At 35.4% G+C, this 26,500-nt stretch overlaps 1 protein-coding gene across 1 annotated transcript in view; it reads left to right on the top strand.

Moving 5' to 3' along the window:
• Positions 1-26,500, top strand: part of Gabrb2 (gamma-aminobutyric acid type A receptor subunit beta2) — a 218,121-nt gene that overhangs the window by 152,675 nt on the left and 38,946 nt on the right. Inside the window, exons 6-7 of the mRNA XM_074057711.1 lie at positions 21,222-21,359; positions 23,218-23,370. Of these exons, the coding sequence (XP_073913812.1) occupies positions 21,222-21,359; positions 23,218-23,370 (291 nt within the window). The remainder of the gene's footprint in view (positions 1-21,221; positions 21,360-23,217; positions 23,371-26,500) is intronic.

Raw genomic sequence — 26,500 nt, 5'->3', positions numbered from 1 at the left:
TTCGTCAGTATGGTACATTCTTGTAAGTACACCAGGAGTTACTCACTCCCTGCTTGGTGTGTTCAGCTTGTCTGTGTGCAGTGGACGCTCTGGAACTACACAACTTGACTCTGCCTATACCCAGTCTTTTATTTGCCTCATGTGTAAAAAAGGGGGTTTGGAATACACAAAATTGTTTTGGGCTTTAATTGAATTAATGAATCATACAACATGCTTAGAACAGTATCTGGAATACAGTAAGCATTTAATACATATTGTCTGCTTTTATTGTTATTATCTATATGATATTGATACAGTGAAGACAGGTGCATGACTGCTCTTCTTACAATACAGAAGGGTATAGAAAAGGGCAATCCTTGAAGATTAGTATACTTTACTGGATGCTAAGTTATTCTGTGTTTTAGGGAAGATAGATATAAAAGGGTATGTATCTCAGACCTAAGGACATATTTTAGAAATGGTTCAAATATGGCTACTATTTCAAATACCTGTACACATTGTGGAGGTAAAGAAAAATGTAAATTTTGTGTGATCACACACAACCAAAAGGAGAAACAAGGAGTCTAGGGAAGTAGAGGAGCTCATTCCTTCCCTAAAGATGGTAGGCAGCATCAGTTGAAGATGGTGCTGGCCATGCAGGAGCATCTTAATCACAGTGCAACCACATTTCTAATTTTTCAAAGAGAACTTGGGAATCCAGTTATATAAAATTCAGACACAAAACAATTGGCAAGCAAATAAAAAGATTGAAACACTGAGGATGGTCCAAAACAACACATCTGCAGGTCTGAAGTAACTTCTTTGCCAGCTCTGAGTAAAAGTGGCAATAAATCGGAACAGATAGGAAAGAATTTAATTAACTAGCTAATTATTGAACTCATCTCATTATAGATCATTTTATGGACCATAGATTTGAGTCTCCATTGGATCCAGCAACAGTACTTTCGAGACTTCCCATCCTTGAACTCATGGCATTGATATATAAAGGTCCTCTTCTTTGATACCTCATTGAAAAGTGGTCTCCTGACCCGCCCCTTGTCTCTGGCAATCAGCTCTGAAATGAAGCTCTGTTGGATAGGCTGATTGTGGTTCTGGATCATCTATCAATGCTTTCTCTTCATAGAAATTAAAATCAATAAGTTTTTTCTATGTCTGGCCCAGAAGCTGCATTAAAGGTTAAAAAGAGATGGCCTTATGTCTTATCATCAATTTAGATCAACATTTTAGAAGTGCCCCAAAATGATGGAGATAGTTAGATAGTTGGATGGATGGATGGATGGATGATAGACAGATAGGTGCACAGGTAGGTAGGTAGGTAGGTAGATAGATAGAGAGAGAGAGAGACAGAGATAGAATACATACATATATAGATAGGTATTATTTAAAAAGAGTTCATCTATTATTTAAATATGTTTTTAAATTAATTATCATTATTTTTACCTTGGCTTTTAACTTCAAATTCCTTCTAAAAGTGTTCTTCCAAGAGAATTTCTTCACAGATCATGGCTGAATAACAAAGAATTATCATGTAATAACAATATCTACTCTTTTATATTCTGGAGTTTGATTCTTGTCAGACAGTGGATTGGAGGCAAGAATATACCTTAACACACCTTGGGCACCCAATCTGACCAGATGTCATTGCTAAGAGGAAGAGGTGAGAAAAAGTCTAAGAAAAATAACCTCAGTGCTCTTAAATACCAACATACTGCTACACAGTTTTTCTAGAAACTGAGCATTATTTCCTGCTCTCCAGATAATCTATAACAAAGTAAGTGCTGATTTTCCCAACAGCTGAAGACTATGTTTCTTATGCAAATTGATGGCTCTTCCACCATGCTTGGTCACAAAGAGCAAATTTGTAGTGACCCTTGGCTATTCTTCCAGCTGTATTTCCAATGAATAACAAAGGTGGCAGTTCCCTATTGACTTCTCTTTCATTAGCAGTCCCATGGCAAGAGCTATTGGAAGTTTATAGATCACTAAATTTCTTTACTTACACATAGAAGAAGATTTAACTCTCTGGCTAGAAGATTCTGGGTACCTGGTCTTGCCAAACACCTAACTGAATGCTGGAAGAGAAGAAAGACAGGAGATATTTTTTTGGATGATCCATAGTCAATGGGAAGTTATAGAGCAGAGTTTCCTCAAGGGGGAGGGACAGATTTACAAAGCTTGTCTTAAAGGCTGTGGCACATCCTAACAAATGGAGGTGTTAGATGTGTTCACATTCTCCTTTCTACATAAGCCATTCCAATTTATGAAGTTCTCCTAAAATTATTTTCACTCTGCTACACAAGCCAGGTCCCTCAAAATGGGCTAAATTTATCAGCACTTGGATTGACAAATTGAGCTTGTAAGTCTACTTACTGCTTAGAGTAAAGCAACAGAGAGCAAATGACACTTGCTCTCACTATAGTTCTTCTTTGTAGAAGCCAGTCCCTTGCTTTATTGTGTGCAATCCTGATATTTTTCCTTCTCATTTTTGAAGAATAAAAAGAAATGTATCTTTCAAAAGGATATATTTCAATGTCACACAAAACCAAAGTAAGTCTTACCTTAACTTTTGCTTCTTAGTAACTGCCTAGAATTTTTAGCCCTCACAAAATCTTCATTATACTGAACTTTAGCCATCACCTGAGATAACAGATAAATTTACAGGAAGATTCTTGTCATAAACTGGTTTTTCAGCAGGCTGAAAGGAGGAGCAGGGCAAGCAGAAAGAGCTTACTTTATTACAAAAGGAAAGATCCAAAGAGACTAGTCAGAGAAAATTCTTGACATCACTAATTACCTTCTCAGGTTAGGTGTGCAGTAAGAATGTCACCATTGAACATAATGCTTTGAAGAAAGACAATTAAAAATATAATATAGAAGAATATTGTATTAAAGTTTTTAGGTCAATACTAACTTAGTGAAATTGTAGTTATTGCCAAATGTAGCAAGCCTGTAATGAAAATTGTATATGTAGCTTGGCTAATTCATTTCCAAGAGGAAAACAAAACACCCCCAAGTTTAGCATATCAGCTCTTTCCTAGTGGTATCATATGAATTTAATTGTCCCATGTCAGTCATTCTCTCTCTCTCTCTCTCTCTCTCTCTCTCTCTCTCTCCTTTTCTCCCTCCCTCCCTCCTCCCTCTTTCTCCATCTCTCCTTCTCTCCCCACATCTCTTCCCCCCTCTAGCATTTAAATAATGTGAATAAACCTACTTTTGATGAGTAAAATCAGAGCCTCTGTCCTTTCAAATTTAAAGGAAAAATTTGAATCTGTCTCAAACAATTTTCTCTTTCTAAATGAATAGATGGTATTCACTCATATCTAGGAGAAATTTGCATGATGTATGCATACTTAATGCATATTCTTATCTACAGAGTCAAAAATAGAATTGCCATTTAAAATAACACTTTAAGGGGAAAAAGTTCCCCTTAAAGCTCCTTAATTGAGAACAATTCTATGGTGTTGCAGCAGGAGCTGCCAATTTCCCTGTAGGAAATCTCTTTCACAGCATAGATTTGGGCATGCTAATCTGTTCACACCACAGGAGAGAAGTCAGGGACTTTATCAGAATTTTTAAATCAAGTTGCTCTAATAATAAGACCCCAAGAAATCTAAAGACAGGAAGTCTCTCTAACCTTGGGACTTCCTGTACATCTGTAGATCCAGTGGGAGCCATATGCTTCAGTTAGTTGTCCACACTATACTTGAATACTTTCTCTCTCTCTCTCTCTCTCTCTCTCTCTCTCTCTCTCTCTCTGATCAAAATCCTCCTTGGACTCCTGTCTAGGTGAGATTGCAGGTGTGCACCACCTATTTCTGGATCTCTAGCTTCCCTTTTAATAAAACAAAATCTGATCATACCAAGTTTGTCATAAAAAGTTTCTATGCAGGGACCCAACATTATATGTCAATTACTTTTTCAAATGTAAAAACTTGACCTCAAATACAGATTGAATAACCCAGTCTGTTGATCCAAACACTTTGAAGAAAAATAACTAAAATTATATGTCACCCTAAACTCTTAATGGGTTCTACAAATCCTCCTCCAGAATATCTTATAGCCTCTTCTATGGTCCCACATCATAAACTCTTCTCTAGTCTAAGCTATTATCAGCTCTTGTGTGGGCCACTGTTGCTTTTTAGACTGGTGGGTGCTAAAAAATGACATGCCCTAAGTATTAGTCAGGTTGTGTAAATAAGTAGGTTGTATAAATAAAATCAGGTTGTATAATTAAACCAGATGTGGAGAGCACGGTAACATCTATAGCAGGCAGGCTCTTCTCAACTTCAGATTACTGTCATGAGATCTAAAGATTTTTTTCATGATAAATTGAAAATCTTCCAGTTATTTAGGTGGTAGCAATAAGTAGTGCCTATACACCGAATTGAACCTGTCCACCCATACCTGGCAACTTTGCATCTCCATACTTTCAGGTTTTCCTCTCTTCGTTGTTATTTTTAAACCTTTGCTAGATAAACCTTTCAAACATCTTGTTTTCTGTTATGCTTTCCCACTGAAAAATGTATAATAATTTCCATGGTCTATACATAACACCAAACTAGAATTTATGTCCCAGTGGTTAAGACTGTGATTTGTCTGAAGCCAATATTACTCAGTGTTTGAATTTGAACTATCGCACTTATTTCTCAATGCCTAGTGTAGAAGAACTTTTCCTTGGCTAATTCTATGAAGACAGACATTGTGACCATAACAGACATTTTCTGTGTTTGTCATTCTATCCCTTAACCTGTAATACTTGAAACACTGACACAGAGATATCTCATCAAACAAGCCCATTTGCAGTTCATCAACACATTCATTAAGTAAGCTTTTTAGCAATTAATTCTAGAAAAGTGTCAGTGCCTTGTGGGTCATTTTTGTCTTTGAGAGGCTTCTAATTTTTCTACCTTTTCTGCTACATTTTATCTATCCTTTTTAACAAACATTTTGAGACAGGAAAGTATGTGTGTATGTGTGTGTGAGAGAGAGAGAGACAGAGACAGAAAGAGAAGAAACTAACTTACAAATTAAACAGAATATTGAGTGAGATGAAGTGACAAAGGACATCACAGTTTTGGACAGAGCTTAGCTTTACCAGTGCAAGTTTGATAGTCAGTTTGGGATTTCTACATTAGGTGTACTGTTTTCAGTGAACTAAATCTCTGCTGAGTTGCCTAACTACAGATAAATTTTGGAAGTTTCATTCCTGATGAGTCTTTAAAATCTTCCATTAAAAAGTATCCTTGTTTTAGAAAGACATATTTAATGCTATGAAATGCCATTGTCTGTTTCCTGGTGCTACTGTTTTAAAGCTAAAATTGGTTTTTGTATGTGTATGTGATTCTCATTGAACTTTAAACGTAACATTTTTTGACACCCAAGGTAACATTTCTTAAGGTGTTTTGATGATCAGGAAAAATTAGATTCTAAATAATGCAGTTGATGTAGAGACAATCTATAACAAATATGTATATGAATTTCAATTGTACTGTTAGTAGGAAATTTTAATTAAATATGACAAACAAACCAGAATTTCTAAAGTTCAAATTGGAGGTGCTGGAAGGTAATGATTCTTACTGTATTTAGGGAGAAAAATAATGAAAATTTATACTATTTAAGCAAACTTAAAAACGTGATTGGTTATATTATAAAATTTTACTTGAATTTTCAACAATAATAATTTGTAGCACTGTAATAATTTCCAACATTGATTTAGTTAATATGCCCATGGACTCCTGGTAAGCACTTTTCAATGGATTATCAATTATATTCACAACAACCCCTGTGTTTGAAATAAATTGTAGCATTTTAATGTGGTTTTTAATTATACACAGAAAATTTTCTTCATATTCATGATTGAAATAGTTTTATAAAAGTACAAAATTGTGATTTAAAGAAATACAAAGAATGAAATTTTGTAAATAATAGGGACTATAGATACCAAGAGATTTCTAATCAGGACCTTGAAAGATTAGTAAATGAGAAAATTTTTACTGTCTCTCACAAAATTGTTTTTTTCCTTATTAGTGAAATATATCTTCCATAAATATCTCAATTTCAAAAGCTATAGGTTTTTTTCTTTAAACAATATTTTGGTATTGTTTTAATCAACAAATTGGATAATGATTGGTTCATCCCAGTAATCATGCCTTGACTTCTCTGTTAAAAATGAGACACCCTCATGCATTCTTGCAGGTGAGAGTTAACTGAGCATCTATCAAGTGCTGAGCAGAACAACAGTGACTATTATTCCTCTCTCAAGGTACCTTGACCTTGAGCTCTGGCATAAAAACTGGTGTTAAATTAGATCTCTTTTGACTTTCTTCAGCTAATGTCAAATGATTGGTTCTAAATTCCTAGTTCTTTGTCCACATCTACTTGAATGAGATTCAAGTATCCAAATGTAGAGAATAATCACTTGCCTACTTCATAATGAAGAGCACTGGAAACACAGCGACTCACAGATGTCGCAGAGATAATAGGCGTCCTTTGACCATTGCTTCATCAGCAGCAATCTTCCTGGAGCTCACTGTGCCAATCGTACTTTTCATCTTAGATGCAGTTTGAAAGAGATTCCTTTTCTACGACTGTCATTTCCTTTCAAAATGGTTTATTGTATTCTTTGGAATATAGGTTACTTTTTATAACATTCAATCTCTCAGGAGAATTGGGCAGAACAAAATGCTCCCTATGATAAAAGTGCCAGCTCGGATAACTTTATAGAACTCTTACTTACTAGAAGAGTTGAGAGCTTTTAATGCAAACACGTTGGATACCTGTATATAGTGTACAAGTGCACCTGTCAGGTGTAGGTGAAAAACCCACCTAAGCCTTACTCTAGTCCTAAAAATATCCCACGTTGTGGGATATAGTCAGATTTCTGAATCAAAAAGTAAAGTTGTTCTCAAAACGCATTTTATAATAAAAGTAAAATTAATATAACATCAATAATTACCAACATTTTTATTACTCCATATAAGAGGGTCTCATATACCTTACTTGAACAAAACAGTTCACAAGGGAAGCTGAAAAGCACAGTGAATACAGAGCTCTGTGTAGATAAACAGCAGTGAAGAGAATCATGGCTCTGCTGTTGACTATTTGATTTGAGCAGGTATAGTGACCTTTTCTTTCTTCTCCTCCAAATCTCTGATAAGAGTATTTTGATCATGTTTAATAACACGACAGAGTGTTTTATCATGTTTAATAACAGTTTTGTTGTTAAACATGGTGGTGGTGCAGGTGGTAATAGAAGCAAAGTATAGCTCATGAGGTCATATTGTTATTATGGATGACTTAGACATCAACACTAGATGCATTTCAGGAAATAAAGTAGACGTGAAAAACTATGAAACAAATAGAGGTATTTTATAAATAGGCCAAATTTTGTTTTAAAGTTGTTTGGGAAAGGAGGAACTAAATATGTGATACAGATATCAAGTCTTCCTCTAAGAAGCCATATTTAATCTGAGCTGCAAAAGTTTAATGTTTGAGAATAGATATTTTTTGACCTTGGTATATTTTCTGTACAAATAGACTTTATCTTAGAGCCAGATGGAGCTGGAGGCTGGTCCTGTACTTCCAACTAACTCTTCTTAGTAGTTTTCCTTTAACTATGGCTTCAGCCCCTTAGTACCAGTAATTGTAACATGTCCCAACACTTCATCTGAAAAGCATATATTTGGGATGTTGACTAAAGACCAGAGGAATTCCTTGGGAGTAGTATTTGGTTAGGTAAGTATCTTCTAAAAAGAAGCAGAAAAGCTTTCTTGATAAAGACATGTTTATAAGTACTCACTGACTAGTTCTTCTGTGCAAGTCGCTTTATCATGTAATTCAAGAGTCCTTTTAAAGGATATGAAAATTATTCAATAATTAATTTGAAACATATCTGCAAGAAATTTAGTTTATATATGTAATAATTGTAATGATTGAAATGATACTTCTTGAAGAAGTACTGTGTATCATCAAAGTTGGAAATAACAGTGTAGAAAAGGACACATAAAGTAGACTTTTTTTTCTTTAGGATAAGAAGATAAGTGTCTTATTAATTGGTTCATTGGCAGGATATAATATAAATACTCAAGGCAAAGCTATAACATAAATAGTTTTTTCTGTTTTTTACCTAATATATGAAAAGAGAATTACAACAAAATATAAAGCAGATAGGAGTAGAAATATTTTCAGATCCCTTAAGATCATATATTTTATTTTTATTTTATTTCTTTTATTCATATGTGATCATATATTTTATATTTAAATGAGTGTTATACAAGTGAATATTTTGTGGAATTCATCCTTTTGAAATTTAGAATAGTAAATTGCATATCCTTTTTTTTCTGTTTTTAATCAAAGACCTACTATGTGCAAAACACTGTTTCAGGGAATGAATATAATACAGTAAGGAGAACAGAGAGAAAAAAAACCCAAATCTGTGTCATAAAGTCTTCCTATTTAGTTATCACAATGACCAGATGAGTTTAACACACAATCTTTGAGGAGAACTTCACAGAGTACAAAAAGTAAAATGATTGTCAAATAATATAACTATTTTTATAGAAATAGACATAGATGATGCTATATTATTTATCCTACCCCAAAATATATATGACCTTTTCCCCCTCAACTTGTTAAAATTATCACCAAAACACTAAAAAATTAATATCCACTTCCTTTAGAATTTCTGATTAAAATTACATTATAACTGCAACATTACTAGCTCTTTCTTTATTCAGAAAACAGCAGCTGACTCTTTTTACAATCCCAGTTTTTCTGAATATTCCTTCTAGCCTTATATGTAAATATAGTTGACTCTCCAGATAAAGAATGAAGGATTGCTTTATACCTCAAATGCTTAAATGTCGCAGAAAGAGGAAGATGCCATCAAAACCAGGAAAAGAACACGTTATAAAACAAGCCACAGACCTGGGATGATATCCCAAAACTGTTCTTTACTCATATTATGTCTAAGGGAAGAAATCTCAAATTCATCTTTTCCTCCCTTTTATAATGGAAAACTTCAATCATCTACAAAAATAGAAGCTATAGTATAAGGAACTTTCATGAAACTGCTACCCAGCATCCACAGTCCACTCTTATCATACTCCCATCATGGGTCAAATCTAAGATATCATGTCATTGTTCCCATAAATACTTCAGTTGTAGCATCAAAAGAGAAGAACTTTTTCAAGTGTGTGGATGAAGGCAATTATTACATCTAAAAAATTGAAATAATTCCTTAACATTAAATTTTCATTGTTCATGTATATTAAATTATCCCATTCTAAAAAACAATTTGGTTGCTCAAATTAAGATCCTGATTAAGTTTACACAATTGTAATTGTCTTTGAACTCATTTTTAATGTAAAATTTCTTGCCTCCTTTTCTTTTTTCTTATTATTTTTTACGTAGAAAAACCAAGTGATTTTTTTTCTCAGTCTAGAAGAATGCCGATTACATATTGCAGTGTGGTATCTTTTAAAGTATTTTTATCTCTTATTTTTATTTCTGCTAGTGTTTTTTTGGGAGGCTTGTTCTCCCCTCAGACTTGACCGTTGATTGAAGGCTTCTCCCCACTGTGTGAGTCTTGCCATAGGGTAGCTTACAACACGAAGAAGCAAGGAATCTGGAAGAGAAAGTGTGCAAACATATCCAAGCAGAAGCTTCATTCTTTTTATAACTTATTTGAAGTGAAATCCCATCACTTTGCAGTATTCTTTGTTAGAATCACACAATTAAGTCCAGTCTAAGCTCCAGGGCAGAAAAATAAGCTCTACAAATTGTGGGCAGGAATATTGACAAATTTGTATTCATATCTTGATAAAAATCTATAAAATAGATCGTCTCTATCTCCATAGATTCTATACAATCACCACTGCTGGTAATTCTCTGTTCAACTTGACTAAAAGAATTATGAAAACCTAAGGATGCTGCACTTAGCTTGGCTTGTTTGGGGCGTTATCTTCATAATTATTTAACTTTTGCTCTTTTCATCCCTATATTTCATCTTCGTTATTAAAGAACCTTTGAAATCTATTTTTAGAATTTTTTAAAGTCAGGAATATAATCAATAGCTTAGAAAAAATAATTACATGAACACTGGTGAAGGTTTTATCGACTACATTTCCTATGTCACTTTTATAAAAACTGAAAGTGTTTTATTTTATGTTAGAAGTGCTAACTGTTAACTTCTTATGAAGCCACTTTCAGGGTCCTATTTATGTGAATTAATTTGCACAAGTATTTAAGGGCAACAACAAGAAAATTGGTAGTTTACTTTATTCAGGTATGTATACCTTCCACTAGGTTGAGAGCCAGGTATGAATGACCAATACTGTCAGTTGTACACAAATGCATTTTTTTGTTTGGGACTGGTTTGAACTAAGGGCTTTGTGCATGCAAAGCAGGTGCTCTACTGCTTAAGTCACACTTCCAGGTTATTTGGAGATGGAGACTCAGGAACTGTTTGCTGGGCTGGTCTCAAATCTCAGTCCTCCTGATCTCAGCCTCCCAAGTAGCTAGGATTACAAACATGAACCACTGGTGCTTGGCTTATTTTCTTTTTAAAATGTACATATTCTGCTTCACTAAAGAAGAACCAAGTGATCTACATTTAGTTTTAAGATTTCTAAATACACTATGTTTAACTAAGTTGAGAAATAAAAATGACCTTAAAATCTCCTGTTTTTCAAGAGTAAATTATTTTTATTTGTAACATATAAGAAAACAAGATTGTTAGTTATGGATAATTTTTAATAATTTAAAATCTAATGAATTATTTATAGTTTTACTTAAATCACAGAATTTCAGATGACAGGTACCCTGGCACAGTGATTCTCAAAGAACGATCTTGAGAACCCTGGGGGTCCCTGAGAACTTTCCTCCATTTTCTCAAGGTCAAATCTCCATTCACAGAAATACCGAGACGTTATTTAACTTTATTTACTCTCATTCTTTAACAAAGTGCAAATAAATTTTCCAGAAGCTACATGAAATGAGCTATTGCAACAACTGAATGAAGATGCAGATAGGTGATCCAGCTGTCTTCTGCTAAATCTTATAATTAAAGAGATGTACAGAAATCTAAAACAATACATTCTCCCCAATATGTTTATTTTTTTGTCAAATGTAGTTATCGTAGAAATGTTATTTACAGTAGCATGCAATAGGATCACTATTGTTAATTTTAACTATTAATGGTATTTTAAATGTATGTTTCTATTTACAACATGGCAGATATCAATAGCTATAACCCAGAGAAACAACAGGTTTTTGCAGTCTTCAATTATTTTTCAGTATAATTGGGTTCTGAAACCAAAATGTCAAAATCTGAGCATTGCTGTTTTAGAACTTACACACTGTTCTTCAGATGCATATAGAAAATGAGCTCTGAGAATATGATTTGCTCACTTTCCCATAGCTCAAACATAACAGGACAGGAACAGGTTTCTAGGTAGGTCTTCTGATTTGTGTTATGCCATATGGCTTAGCCTCTAATATTCATCAAAACAGTTGGAGATTCCCTGAAGCAATGCTCAGATGTGATTCTGAGTGTTATCCTGGATGTGAAGGTATATCTACTATACTATTCCACAGGGAGGAAAACCTTTTCTGTCTAAAATACACCCTAGTGTTCTCCTTTAGCTTTAGCTACTTAACAATTGAACCCAGAATCTAGTAGATTAAAACAGGGAACCTTTATTGTTGCTCAGAGTACTGTATTAGCTGGGAGGTTCTGCAAATCTAAGTCAGATCAGTTGATGGTAACTGGGTCTATGCATACATCTTTTGTCCTTACACAAGAAGGCCGAGGACTCGTCTGACTGCCATGATAAAGGTAACTGTGTCACCTGCCCTTCATCATCCAGCAGGCTATCCAAGGTAGCATCAGCATTCCAAGAGTACAGGCAGCTGCAAAGCATCTTGCAGTCTATGCTCAGAACTGGCTCAACATTACTGTTTTCATTAAAGCAAGTGCCAAGGGCAACCCAGACTCAAGACATGGGGAAGTGTTTTCCCGTCTCATGGTAGGCACTGCAGAGTCACATTGCAAAGTGTAACAAACAAATACCATGAGGGGAGCATTCACAGAAGTATTCCTGTGTCACAGAATAATTCACACGTATGGCTTTGAATCATAATGGGAGATGGTATAGTGACTGAGGAGTTGGAGTCTAGTGTTAGAGAGAATTGAGTTCAATTCCCGCTTCTGACATTAGAGCAAGCAGTGTGACTTCTTTAAGCTGTAGTTTCTTCATCTGTAAGTGAGAGAAATAGCTTCTATGTCAGACAGTTTTGTTGAGGATTAGTTGAGGTAAAGCTTATGAAGCACTTAGTTTCACACAGGACTTGCTTTAATATAAACCAATCGCCATTGTAAAAAGCCCTTTCTCTAGTGCAATTTGATGTGCTTCTAAGTTTTCCTGACTCCCCCAGATAAAATGGCAATGCCAAATTTAACTGTTCACATCTATGTCCAGAGTGGGATGATAAAAACCATCAGCCTCCATGGCCTCCCTCCTGCTGCTAATATAAACCCTCTCACCCAGCACAATTTCAGACTATCTCAGTAAATACATACGAATATCTGATATCTGCCATTGTTCCACTCTAAGCCATGCTTATAAATTTAAAGAATTCATGTTCTGTTTAAATAAGAAATCACAGTTAAATAAAGAAAATAGATTCCTTACCAGATAATTTAAAATTAAGTACTGAATGCCCTTAGCAGACATTATGCAAACACAAATAGGGGCTCATATCTCCGGTGTAGTGACAGTATGAACTTTTTTCTCATTAGTTAAGACACAGACTAACAGTTCATACCATAGTCCATATCACAGAGTCTTTTAGACCAAATACGCCTCTGCAAAAGCATCCTTCTTACCATTCCTTGTAAGCAAGTCTTCAGCTGAACCTATATCCCAGTGAACTTACTCACAAGAATGAGTTAAGATAGAGAAGTCCAGATCAGTTCTTACATCAATCAGCTACACTTTACTTCCTTTGTCACCCCCTATTAGAGAACAGATGGGTTGGTGTCACAGTTGATGGCATTTTATTGCACAGCTGTGCGTATCTCCTTGGCCATTCAATTGGCCTTGTTAATTTAAACATCTTCCATTATCACTCTTGAGTTAACACACTCTTCTGTGTAGCTGTATCCACTTTTCATCAGGGAGCATTATTGCATTTGTGATGTAGGTTGTGGATCTCTCTGGAGAGTATTGTGGCAGATTGGTTTCCAAATCTATCAGTCCAGAGAAAGTCATTACCAGAAGACTGTGGCCACTCAAAGGATACTTTTGTTCACCTGAGGAATGACAATCGTAATAAGTCAGCAACATCAAGAAGTTTGCTTTAACACAGGAGCCAGCCCATTTCTATGGGCTATTATCAGCAGCACTGCCTTTCTTTTAATGACATTGAATCTGGTGCATGGGACTTTTATATCCCAAGCCACAGAAGATGCTCAGGCCTGCAATTCTGCCACCTTGCAGTTCAGTGAACAATGTCTGCTCATCACTACATTCTCAGAAGGGGATCTGATGAGCCACGGGGAAATGAGTAAGCATGTTGACATTTCAGTTCAATAAACCTAGTGTCCCCCTGAGTTAATACCTGCATAAAGGAGAAGAGCTTTGGACAAGGGCAAGACCTATAGATCAGCACATCCACAAATCCTGTAAAACAAAACTGGCAGTAAAAAGAAATTCAACAAGAGTGTTATGGAAAAGAAACACTCAGGAAAAGAAAGAGAAGGATTTCACCTACAGGAAAAGGGTTTAACTTGAGAGGGGCCTTAAAGAATATAGAACTTTGATATAAAAGGGAAAAACATTTGAAAAACCTGAAATAACTTGAATCAGAATCTACAGGTCAAAGGTTTACTGAGAATTGCTGAAGAGTATGAGCAGAAGATGACAAATTTGAAAAAGGAACAAGAGAAATAGAAGATGAGACTGCGGGTAGAAACCACGGGATGGAAGTTTTTAATATACAACCGAAGAGTTTTCATTTAATTTTGGACCAGCTTGGAAGAGCATCTGAGAATTTTCTGTATTGTCACTTTTGTTTGTTTGTTTTTTTAAAGCACAGGGACAGGAATAACGCTGTCAATCTGTCTTTAAATGAAACAATTGGAGGAGGGGGGAACATCTGAGAGGTTGCTGACTTAGATTTTTGAGAAATTTAAATAAAAGATGCAGAAGTCATCTTAGCTCTAATGAGGCCAAACATTTAAACAAAATTGGTACAAACATAAATAGGCAGGAAAATCTTGACCTAGTCCCCTCTCATGTTCTCTGCTATCATTATTATTGGTGATTAGAGGTTATAGACTATTAAATGAAACCAAGCCCCCACAAAGAGCCTCAGAAACTCCTCTTGTCTCTAATAAAAAAGACAGAACTAAGAAAAGACATTTTGATTTTCAAATTAATAAAAATTTTATTCAGGAGAAACCTCGTTCTTCCCTGAGTCAGGCCAAGTCTAAGCTATTCCCTTGCCTGACTCCTGGCAGGCTAAATGACTTTCACTCTATAAAATCTTTTAATCCCTTGCTGTGTTGAGGACATTCATGAAGAAATAGCATCTGCTCACTAGGGAGTTTGTTAGAACTGCAGCATCTCGGGTTTCATCTACTACATCCCAATCTGCTGGTGAACAAGGTTTCTAGGTGACTTCTACACACATTCAATTTGAGAAGCACTGGCCTATTTTTAGAGCCAAACCTTTCTGGGTCTTCTGTATTATTTTAGGACTTTGAGTCCCTGCATTTGAACAAATCAGAGTTGGGCACAGGGCAAGAAACCTGAACAACCATAACCAGTTCTTTGTAGAGTTGGGACCAAATGAAGAGTTTAAAAGGTATAGGTTTCCACAATTGATATGCTATTATTTTTTGTGGCTATTTTTATTGATTTTTAGTTCTTTTTAACCTGAACCATTAATTGCATTAACTACTTTTTCCTCTATAAACACAATAAAAATTTTAAGAAACACATTGTGGAGCTAAACTTGCAAAAGCAGTTAGCAGATCACCCTGTTCCCATACAGAGACAATAGAAACAGTTGCACTGAAATCTGAATAGAGAAGTGATCTTTAAAGCCCACCATTTGACATTTTACTTGTCATTGGTTTTACATTCTCTTACATCGTAAGATTTAAATATTAAAAATGGTATTTGCATTCACAAAAAAGGTTGTCTTTGATGCACAGTGAATGCTGGACTACAACTACCTTGCTAAGGTAGCAATAGGTAATGAAGCCTGACCTATCCTACGCCAATTATTTGGAACTGCTTGAGGTCTAGAAATGATTTGACAGCAGAACATGGGTGTCTATTGGTCCATCTAAAGGAAGGGTGAAGAATAAGATGCAATTAAGGAGTGAGAGCAATCACTCAAAGTGTCTTTGAGACACTTCCACTTCCTGTGATGAATTTAATGATTTGTGACTGACAGGTGTGTGTCTCTCCCGGCTTCTTGCATTCATGGTACACTGTCCTATAAGGTTGCACAACACAAGGGCCTGTGTGTGGAATGAAGTCCTCCTTAATTGTGGATGGACAGACGTCTAATTGTGGTCACTCAAGTCAGACATGACAAGAGTGCTTGCCTTCTCACTGAAGATTGAACTGTGCTAATTTTCCTGAAATGTTTGTCTGTCTTGCTCTGTTAACAAGCAATTCCATCTCGATGTCACTGAAAATGTTTCCTTCTTTCCTGAAAGCTCTCTTTGAGAAAAAGGAATGTTTAATGTACTACAGAAACAAAATTCAGTTTTGAAGGACTGTGTATTTACCTGAATTTTTTTTTTGGAAGGGGAAAAGAATACGTTTAAAAGAACTGTGCGTGGCTTCCTTAAATTGAGTGAATTATTCCAGTCCAGTGTTTTATGGAATGATTACACCTACGTGGGTATTTTTACATGCTAAAAATTTTTCTGGTCAAATAGATTTGGCTTATGCTAGAGCTAAGTAAAATTAAATGGACTTTTTATTGCAGAATTTCCTTTTCTTTACTGTGTTTAATGTTTTGTGACTCAGTAAGAAGGGGGCCCAGATGTGCTGTTACTCTCAAATATATGGTTGTGTAACCCTTTTGCATGAGGCACATTGCAGAATTAATGTGTCTTAGAACAGAAATGAAGATTTACTAATAGTTCCTTTGAGAGTAATAATAAGAGCCACATAAAATTCAAATATTAGTAGTAGGTTGCATGCTAATTTTTAAATAATTAGGTACTTCATTCAGGAGGTTTTTAAAGTACTACAATATACATGTAAATGGCAGAAAATTTTTTAAAATGTGAAACCATCCATGCCTTTTATGAACAATAGCCATGACCAGTGATTCTTGATCATTGCCAACTGGTTATGGAAAAATATCTCCAATAAGTTAAAGCAAGGCTAAGTGCCCATTGTCATGGTGGACACCATGGAAGGTACAAAGCAGATAATTACCCTAGAACATTTACCAATCCAGTTGAAGAAGAAAGTTTAAATAATTAATGGGAGAACAATAAGTCACTTTTAATTTCCCACTAGAAAAATAAATGGGAGGCATCAGCAATTCGTCAATTCTCACTGTTCTTATCAGTACCCATGGTTTAATGTCTCAGTTCAGGTTCATGTATTTTGCACAGCAAAATTATTGTACAATGGAATATTTACTAGATAATAAGATTGCTATGTAGACTGATGGTAAAGAAAGAAAAACTTTAAAACACATTATATAATAAAATAATATCAATTATAAGAATGTGCTCAACTGTTAGGTGAATGTGTTTAAATAGCATTTCTACTACTTAGATCTCATGTGGTACGTATTTATTTTTAGCAATCACTGAAAGAGAATATATCTTATCACTCATAATCTCTATAGATTTATAAATGTACAGATTTGTCTTTCCTGATCAGAGACTTGTTATATATATCACTTTAATTCCTCCAGGTGATGTCAATAAATTTGTATTTTGATATATTCAGGTCCTATCTGAATTTGTTATGTGGGTTATGTTTTTGGTGATGGCAATACAAAACAATTTAATGACTTAGTTTCTGGAATCCCATGAATAAAATATAAAAGATAAGTTTGATTTGCAATGCATTAATGAGTAACTTCAGTGCATCTCCTCCTTCTGATATCATTTGAAAGGAAACTAATTATATTTCATTCATTATTATTATTAAAGCTATAAAAGTTAGGTCATATATTTGCATATGTTTTCTTTTAGTTTTTAATCACCTTGAGAAACTGCTAAATATTCCTTCAGAGAAGATTAAAAGTGAGAAGAAAGCTAGGTCTGCTTTTAGTTAATCCTACCTGGTATATTGAACTGGCTTCTGAACTTGACCACCATGACTCAGTCATGACTATTGGTCATTCAGTTTTAGAAACTGATGCTGCAGAAGGCTATATCTGCTTTCTCTGGGAGCATTCTACACGAAGTTAACCAAAATGATAGTAAGCTTGAAGAGGAAGATAGCCTTGAAACAGGGTTGTAAAACATGGTAAACTGTCAATTAAAAGCTGTAACCTCGGACAGAGCTGTGAGGAATTGCCCATTAGAGCCATGCAAAAGTTTGGGACCAAGATGAAAGGCACCATGCAGAGATAAGCACCCATTCCTGCCTTCCTTTGTCTCCACTTATAAATAAACTTTCCAAAGCAGACCTCCCCCGCTGCTCCTATCGAAACCTTAGGTCTCTAACCCACTACTAGCCCTACTTTATGGGAGAGCACATTCCTTGTAACCTGATACCCTGCACTGCCTTTTAAATATCCTGTGAATCCTTTGTTCGGGGCTCAGACACTGGTATACGTCTGGGCCCGCTAGCGTAAAAATTAAAATCTGAGTTCTCCACTCCTCCGAGTGTCGCTTGGTTTCTCCTCTGACAATATTGCCGCAACAAGCTGACTTGTTTCTTTAAGATCAGTAGCCAAGAAGTACATGCAATATACCCTTGTGTTGGAGTCCAAAACCTCAGGCAGTAAAATAACCTTTAAATGTTTTAGCATCAATTTCTAAGCACTTTGGAGAGTTCTAAACGTGAGCAAATAGCTAAGTTTCTCATTTGCAATGCCTTGTTGATATTCATGAAATAGCAACAAATGCTTACACAACGAAATGTTTTCTTTTTTGGGGGGGGAGTGATCCTAGGTATTGAACTCAGGGTTTTTTGTTTATTATGTAAGTGCTGTAACAATTGAACCACTCCCCAGTCATTGTTTTTCCTTTTGAATAATTCTTATTTTTTTTAAAGCGTATCACATATTTTTGTTTGTTTCTTCCTTAAATTTTTGACCATTATCTGCCCAGTGCTGTTCTAAGCATTATATAATGTTTCTGTTTTTTCTTGTAATGCAACTCTGGAAAGTAGCTATTATTATTATTATTATTGTCCAGATTTATTGTTGAGAGAGCAAAGTACAAAGAAAGAGAAGGTAATTTAAGAAGCACTACCACATAGGGAGAAATACATAATGAAGATCCTCTGGGTTATTCTTAAAGGTTCTTATTAGATATTTATAAAATTAATTTTGAAAATACTTCTATAATGGCAACTGTATGTCAGACACTATGGTAGGAGCAAGAGACAGGTATCGAGGTATTGATGGCTCCTGCCTAAAATCCTAACTACTTGGGAAGCTAAGATCAGGAGGATCATGGTTCCAGGACAGCCTGGGCAAATAAGTTCATGAGACCTTAACTCATTGGAAAAAGTAGGGTGTGGTGGTACATGCCTGTCCTCCCAGCTACTGTGGGAAGCATAAATAGGAGGATTGCAGTCTGGGTCAGCCTAGTTAAAAAGCTAGACTCTTCTCAAACATAACAAGAGCAAAAGGGTTGGAGGCTTGGTTCAAGCAATCAAGTGTGAAGGTCTAAGTTCAAACCCCACTACTGTAAAAAAAAAAAAAATACAATTATCTGAGATGCTTATTTAAAGAAATCAGATCCCCAAGCCTGTCTCTGAGTAGCTGAATAAGAATCTCAGGTGGATTTTTAGGTGCACGAAATGATGAAAGCCAAGCTTTGACCTTCTATAAAAGGATTGGTGTCTGCATAACAAAGCCTGACCATTAAAGCAGTAAGTAGCCATTGTTGTTTCATCGGAAACTGCATAAGAGCACAGTGGGAGGAGTCAAGGACAATCCTGGTTAGGACTGCTTTCATGAGACATGATTACCTTTTTATTTCACAAATACCCTTTTTCATGTTTTGTGTTACAAATTCAATATTATGATGCATTTCTAACTGCCTTGCTTGATTGTAGAAGCCATTGCCCGTTTTGTTATATTAAACTGTTTTATCAAAGGTAGGATTGTCATTGACTCTAAACTGTCTCATAACTAAGAAATCCATATAATGAACTAATGAGAAATTGGATTGCATTTGAGACATCAGCCTGGACCAAGGGTTTTCATGACCAATAATAACAGGAAAATTGAAGCCTTAGAAAAGTGCAGTCATCCTTTGGGATTGGCACCTCACTTTTTAGGATTGGATAAATAATTCTAATAGGATGTGAGGAGCTCTTTTTTATGAATTCTCTTACTGCATCATTAACTTAGAATGTACAAAAAAAATCTTGAGACTGAAATTTACTTTAAAATCAAAGTTTTATATGAAAACAAATATGTATAACAAAACTAAGTGTTCTAGAATAGATTGTGTTAATAAAATGTTGGTTGTAAATACTCAATTAAAACTCCATAATTCTGCTATCAGTATAGTTTTATAAGTAAACAAGCATTTAAAAAATCATTAGCTTTTATCCAAAACTCCTACAGTTGTGGTTCCAAAAGCACAAATGTACCATAATTCTTCAACAAAAACTGTACTTCTGCCCAAAATAAAAGTGACTGCCCTTAGTAATAAACAGAACTACAGATTTCTAAAAAAGTTGTCATCCTGAGCTATGCCATTCAAATAGAGGGTATCCTTGTTCTGTGAAAAATAATTTCTTATACTTATTTGTCTTTGGAGATTTAACTCCCTCTCTTTGGAGGAAAGAGAGGTAGTTTATTGAACATCCTCTGCAGCTAAGAGTCAAAAGGTTGACATTCTAGTTATCCCTGTCACACTAATTAGTCACGTAGCAGCAAAAGGCAAAGAATTTCAACAGTCTTTAATTTCTTTCACTATTTTTGTAATTGGGGTGGAGGGCAGCATCCATCCTGTCTACTTATCAGACAAGTAACATTCAACTATCCACATGCAAAAGTTATTTGAAGAATGACTATGGTGTCTTCACATGTAAGTGTATACAAATACAATCATTGCTCTTACTTGAGGAATATTTTGGAGAGTGAATAAGTTTGTAAAATACTATTAAAGTGTACTGTATAGCACTAGTCTGACATATGCTATTCATTGCAGTTAGACATTGGTTCATTACTTAGGATGATGTCTGTGCTCATTTGTTGAAATTACACTCAGACTCAAGGATTGAAAGTAGTATGATACCAGAGAACCTGTCCTTATTATTCAGAATTCTTTTACCGGAGACTGTGCACTGATGAGCATCACAGGTGTTTAGTAAAGTAGTATTGCGTGAGTGGGAACATACCTTCAAAATGCACTGTACCCATACTATGTACACAATACATTTATACCTACTCCTCCAAATTATTGAAATCAAATTATTTGAGGGTTTTTTGATTTTTCAAACTTGATTAGATATGGAATCAGACTTGAAGACCATGAATTTGAATATTGAAAAACTGATTGCTGATTTCATGATCACATCTCTTCTGACATGAAATCCAAATGCATCATAATTCAAATATTTTATATTAGAAGGAATAACTTGATAGCTTTTAGCACAAAACTGATAACTTAAATAATTTTTCCCTTCTGTTGTCTCTTCTTAGAGCACAGTCCAGTGTTATGTGATAATGTGATCATTTTTCATAGAGTGAGATTCATGGCGAGAAAAATCCAGGTTCAAGCTGTAACTGAATCACTTCCCAGTTATAACAGGACGTTTGCTGTTAATTTCTCTATGCCTATGGCACCTTATGTTGGTCTAGTTACACTTCACTCATGAGATGTGTGAGGTTTAAATGTAGTAATAGACTTCAGATGCCACTTAACACATCACAGCCTTCAGCTGTGTCTTCTGTCTTTAAAGGTCATCTTCTAAGCCAGTGTTCTTTCTGTTGTGTGTGTTTGTTTCTGTCTTATGTATCTGTGTGTGTGTTTCTTTTTACAGATGGATATACAACCGATGACATTGAGTTTTACTGGCGGGGTGATGATAATGCAGTCACAGGAGTAACGAAGATTGAGCTTCCTCAGTTCTCGATTGTAGATTACAAACTTATCACCAAGAAGGTTGTTTTTTCCACAGGTTTGTATCAAGAAAAAGGGTTAAAGGTCACATTTTCTCAGAACGGTTCACTTCTCTCAGGGTTGTGTCCCAGGAAAGAACTGTTGCTCTAGAAGACGTAGCTCTGCGGGCCTGTTGCTACATCTGGAACCCATACAAATCTTTTCTACAAGGGCAAGAGCTGTATGATGTGCTAAAAATACAAAGTTACTTCTAACTTAAAAAAAAAATCTTTCCTAAGTGTGAGATCTTCTAAATCCTCTAAAACTGTATGGAAATAAGTTTCTGTTTAAAATATTCTTTCCTTTGCTGCACATGGTGGCATACGCCTGCAACCCAAGCACTCAAGAGGCAGAGGCAGGAAGATTCCAAGTTCTAGACCAGCCTGAACTAGAACTTACATACTAGACCCTATCACAAAAATTAAAATGTTGTTATTTTCACATTAAGACACTTGGCATAGCCCACAAAGACTAAACAAAGATTTCTTTTAAATAATGAGAATATTTTTGCCCCTGCTATTTACCAATGGGAAGTTTTTTTGTTTAGTTTATTAGCATATAACATTTTACAGAGGATACACTAAAATATTTACATGTATGCTTACAACATATCTTAGATTTACCCCTGCCATCATTCTCCCTCTTCTCTCCTCCCCCCGTTCTTAGAACAATTTCAACAGATTTTATTCTTCTATTTTCATATATGAATACAAAATACATCCACCATATTCACCCTCATTTGCCCCTTCCTTGTGCCCCCTCCCTCACCCACTGATACCCATCCCTGGAAAAGACCTATTTTACCCCCCTGCCCTTTATTTTTAAGTTTACATTGATAGTGAAAAGGGTTTTGCCTTGGTACTTCAGGCCTCTATATATCATGCTTTAATCAAATTACCGTCCCCCATTTACTTGCTCATTCTCCATCACCATGTTCCTCTAATATTCAAGAGCTCACTGTACAGTGCATTATGTAATACAGAGCATTATATTCATATGTAGATGGGTTGTTTCAATTTTTTTCATTCTCTAACATTTTCTTTCCCTCTCCTGCCTCTTGCAGTCCCCTCAGACAAACTCACCAGTACAACTTTGTTCTGTCTCTTTATAATTGGGGACTATGCTCACTCATGTCTTGTCTAAAGGGTAACTCCCCAGACTACCACAACCAAAGAACCCAGCTTTCAGAAACTTTCTCTTTCTCTCTCTCTCTTTCATGGTGGTGGCTGAACAAGTGTTCTATCCTGATCTACACCCTCAGCAAGAATCTGTAATTTTTTAGTTGTATGTCCTCAAAAATAGTGATTTTCCATATTTTAGTGGGCCAAGGATTCCTTTAGCACTCTGACAGAAGCAATGAAATTATTAGGGAAAAAAAGATGCGTACAAGTGAAAACCTACATCAGTCTGCATTCCCTGAAGCCTCACCACTAATCACAGAGTTAAATGCGTTCTGTGGCTTGGGAAGAGATTTTTTTTCTTGCTGTGATCAGAGCATTCAACCTTATTATATAAGAGAAAATTTATAGGATAAACTTACTGAAAAACAATTGAGAGAATGAGCAAAGTGGCTATCCAAGGTTTTCTTGTCATCACAGCTACAGGGAATGAATATCTTTGATGTGGTATGTGAGCCTGAGCAGAGAAGAGCAGGGATTGTTTTAATTGCTGGTGAGGACAGAATATATTCCACACTGAGTAACTCCTGCTAATTAAAACCCCAGTGTTCTCAGACTCCTTCTCCAGAGAAAAAAATGTCCTTCACTAGGACCTAAATTGAATTTAGGAAAGATGTGCAAATTGATTTTGGATCTCTCATGAAAAGTATCCTATAAATACTGATTAATAGTGGTGATGTTCTGAAATTGTCTTTCTAGGTTCCTATCCCAGATTGTCTCTCAGCTTTAAGCTTAAGAGAAATATTGGCTACTTCATCCTACAAACATACATGCCTTCCATCCTGATCACCATCCTCTCCTGGGTCTCCTTCTGGATTAATTATGATGCTTCAGCTGCTCGAGTGGCTTTAGGTAGGACATTTTCTGATTGCTTGTAGAGTTTGACTCTGGGTGTGTGTGGACACTTATACACACACACACACTTTCCTTACCTAGGCATTTGTGATGCATGACTACACTGTACCTTGCACATTACAGGTGTTTAATCATCAGACTTTGAGTGATCTAATGCAGCATTAAATCAATTAAACACAAATTAAAGCTGTTCCATGTCAAAATTAGCTGACCATATAGTCATTAGTAATGCAATTAGTTTCGTCAGTTTGCTATTTTTATTGAAACATATTTCATGTAATATTGCTTGTGTAATTGTTCAGTTTATATCTTTGCTTCTGTAGCAAGGATGGGTTCCCTTCCACCTTCTTTTCCCCCCTTGAGAAAGAGAGAAGGAGGTATAAGGTATGTAGCAAATGGATAAACAGAAAGGATTCTAAAATGTTATTGATGTTTTGGAGCAGCATGCAGAGGACAGGAAACAACAGGATCAGAATGTTAAGAAACCATTCATGCATTGCCTACCATATGCCTGATGTTGTCCCTCTGTTCAAATACAGAAGAGGAGAATAAATTATATTTCTTGAACATTTTTGTTAGTAAGTACAGATAAAGTAAATTTGTAACTTTTTACATGCTCTTCATTATTTTGAATTCTGACTCTTACTTTTCAAATATTGAAATGTTGAATTTTCATCAGGAGTCCAAATTCAGTCATTACTTCCTTAGAAAAGTCACTCACTTATTCTTTCAAAAGATATCTGTTGAACATTTAATATGTGCTAAAAAGAGTAGGCATTTCAAATACAGACATCCTCTTCTGGAAATTTGATTCTAGCAGTAAAATTGAATAACCATGCAAATTATATCTGTATCTATCATAGGGTAAGTCTGTAGAAGAAATAATCCAGGTAGAGAGCTTGGGTATGTGAGTGAGTGTTATAGAATAATCAAGGTGACCTCACTCAGACATACTCACTGGAGCAAAGACTTCAAGAAGATAAATATCTTTTTGAAGTAGATATCTGAACAATAATATTCCAGGAATATTATTCTTGATACTCAAGGAATTTGAGGTAAGAACAAGCTAAGATTAGCAGGAAGCGAGTGAGGCTAACATGGAGTAAAATCGGGGAAGTGGCAAAGATTATATCAGGAGAGGTGACTAAAAGCTCATGAAGGATTTGCAAACCATGATAAAGAGAGACCCATCAAGCAAAGACATAAACATGATTTGATTTCAGGTTTAAAAGAATCACTTGACTGCTGTTAAGATTAGATTGTGATGCCTCAAAAAGGGAGGAGAAGGAATGACCTCAAGGACTGAATCAGACTCACCTGTGTAGATTAACCACAATTACAAGTCACATTTGCTTAGCTCTGTGATGGTTCCCCACCACACATGGCACCGGGAGATGCACTGGAGAAAGGCCCATGTCTGGTTTTATATTTGAATAACCTGCCCAGGATGGTATCCAATAAATACTTGCTCAATGGAAGAATGAATACAATTTGTGAATATCCTCTTTAAAGTTAAAATCTGATGTTAATTTTATATCTCTTATAGGAGCAATAAATGACTGATTCATTGATCTTTTAAAAGAAAGTTTTTGAAATATCTTTTTATGTGAGCAATTTGTTGTTAGGTTCAGAAATATCTTAAAATGAGATTTAGATCAATAATAAAATCAACATTATCAGTTTTAGTGTATATTTGGTGCAGGATAATCTGTAGTTGAATTGATAAAGAGGAAAATGAAACTGGAAGTGTTTCAAAATGACTAATACAAAGAATGTATTCAAACAATAAGACACTTTATCAAGCATAAAAGCAAGGCTCAAATTTATATTTTCTATAGCCTTTCATGAGGCTGTGTAAAAACTAAATAAAAGTCATGGTATTATTATTAGAAAGATAAAATCAAATCAGAACCACATCCCTAAGGAGTCATAAAGATGACTTTAAGTTTTGAGATGTGGTATTGGATAATGTCTAAGGGAGTAGCTTTTGGAGTTAGAAAGATCCCAGTTCGAAGCTTCCCATCTGTGTGCTCTTGACTGCTAAGCTTTGAGTATTTTCACATCACTGTTTTGCTACAAAGCTGAAGTGTGTTATACCCAGGACTCTGGACTCCCAATGCTTTTACCTTCCAATTACAGCTTTGAGAGTAACTACTCCCTTACTGTCAGAGATACCTACTCAAGTGGACCAGCAATTACAGCCCGACCTAGGGTGAACTCACAAGGAATCTTGTGATACTTGTATGTTATCCCTCCGGGTGTTGTGTGCTTAGTTACCCAATCCAAAGGCATGAGAACTATGACTCCTGCCTCCTGTTATCTGCCACTTCCAGTCCCGATATTAACAAAAAGTTCATGTATGTCATCTATATCATACATGCATTAATCTCAGAACTGTCATTATTTTAATTTGCTTCACCTCCATCATTTATTTACATGGATTATTCTGAACACCTCTTAACTTGCATTATTTATTCTTGTCTTGCATGTTTCTCTCCATCCATACTACTACCAGAGTGGTTGCCCTAACTCTGTTTGTTCATATGCCTCTCTGCTTAAAACTGGCCAGGGCTTCACACTGCTTTTAATTTTTAGTTTAAACTCCCTCATATGTACCCATTATGTGCCCTTTCATAATCTCCACTTTTCTCACAATTCTTTCCATCCTACCCTATTATGTACCCATCATGTTTTTCTTGAAATCACTTTTATGGACCATGAACTCTCCCCGCTAAAAAAACCCTTTATATAAAGTTCTCCCTATCACCTGCATCCTAAGGTCTACCTTAACTCTTTACCTCCAATGCTTTGCTGCCTGGATAATGCTTACTTATTCTTGAGGAATCAGCTTAGAAATCTCTTCATTTCCTGATTATTGTCCCCACCAAAAGAGAGAGCTAAACTACAGTCTTCTCCGTTTTAATTCCGATATTAAACACATGTCTATCATAGCACTTAATTTACATTTCTAGTCCTCAACGGCATATTTAATTATAAATAGAAAAATACAATTAAAGGAATTCTCTAGCATGATTTATATACACTATACATTAATTTATACATATCTCCAAGGGCAATCACTGGACTGTTATTTGAAAAGTGATCAATAAATATGTTGTGGTATATA

This window comes from Castor canadensis, chromosome 16 (assembly GCF_047511655.1).
Source record: "Castor canadensis chromosome 16, mCasCan1.hap1v2, whole genome shotgun sequence".
NCBI lineage: Eukaryota > Metazoa > Chordata > Mammalia > Rodentia > Castoridae > Castor > Castor canadensis.
This window is presented reverse-complemented; position numbering and strand designations above follow the sequence as displayed.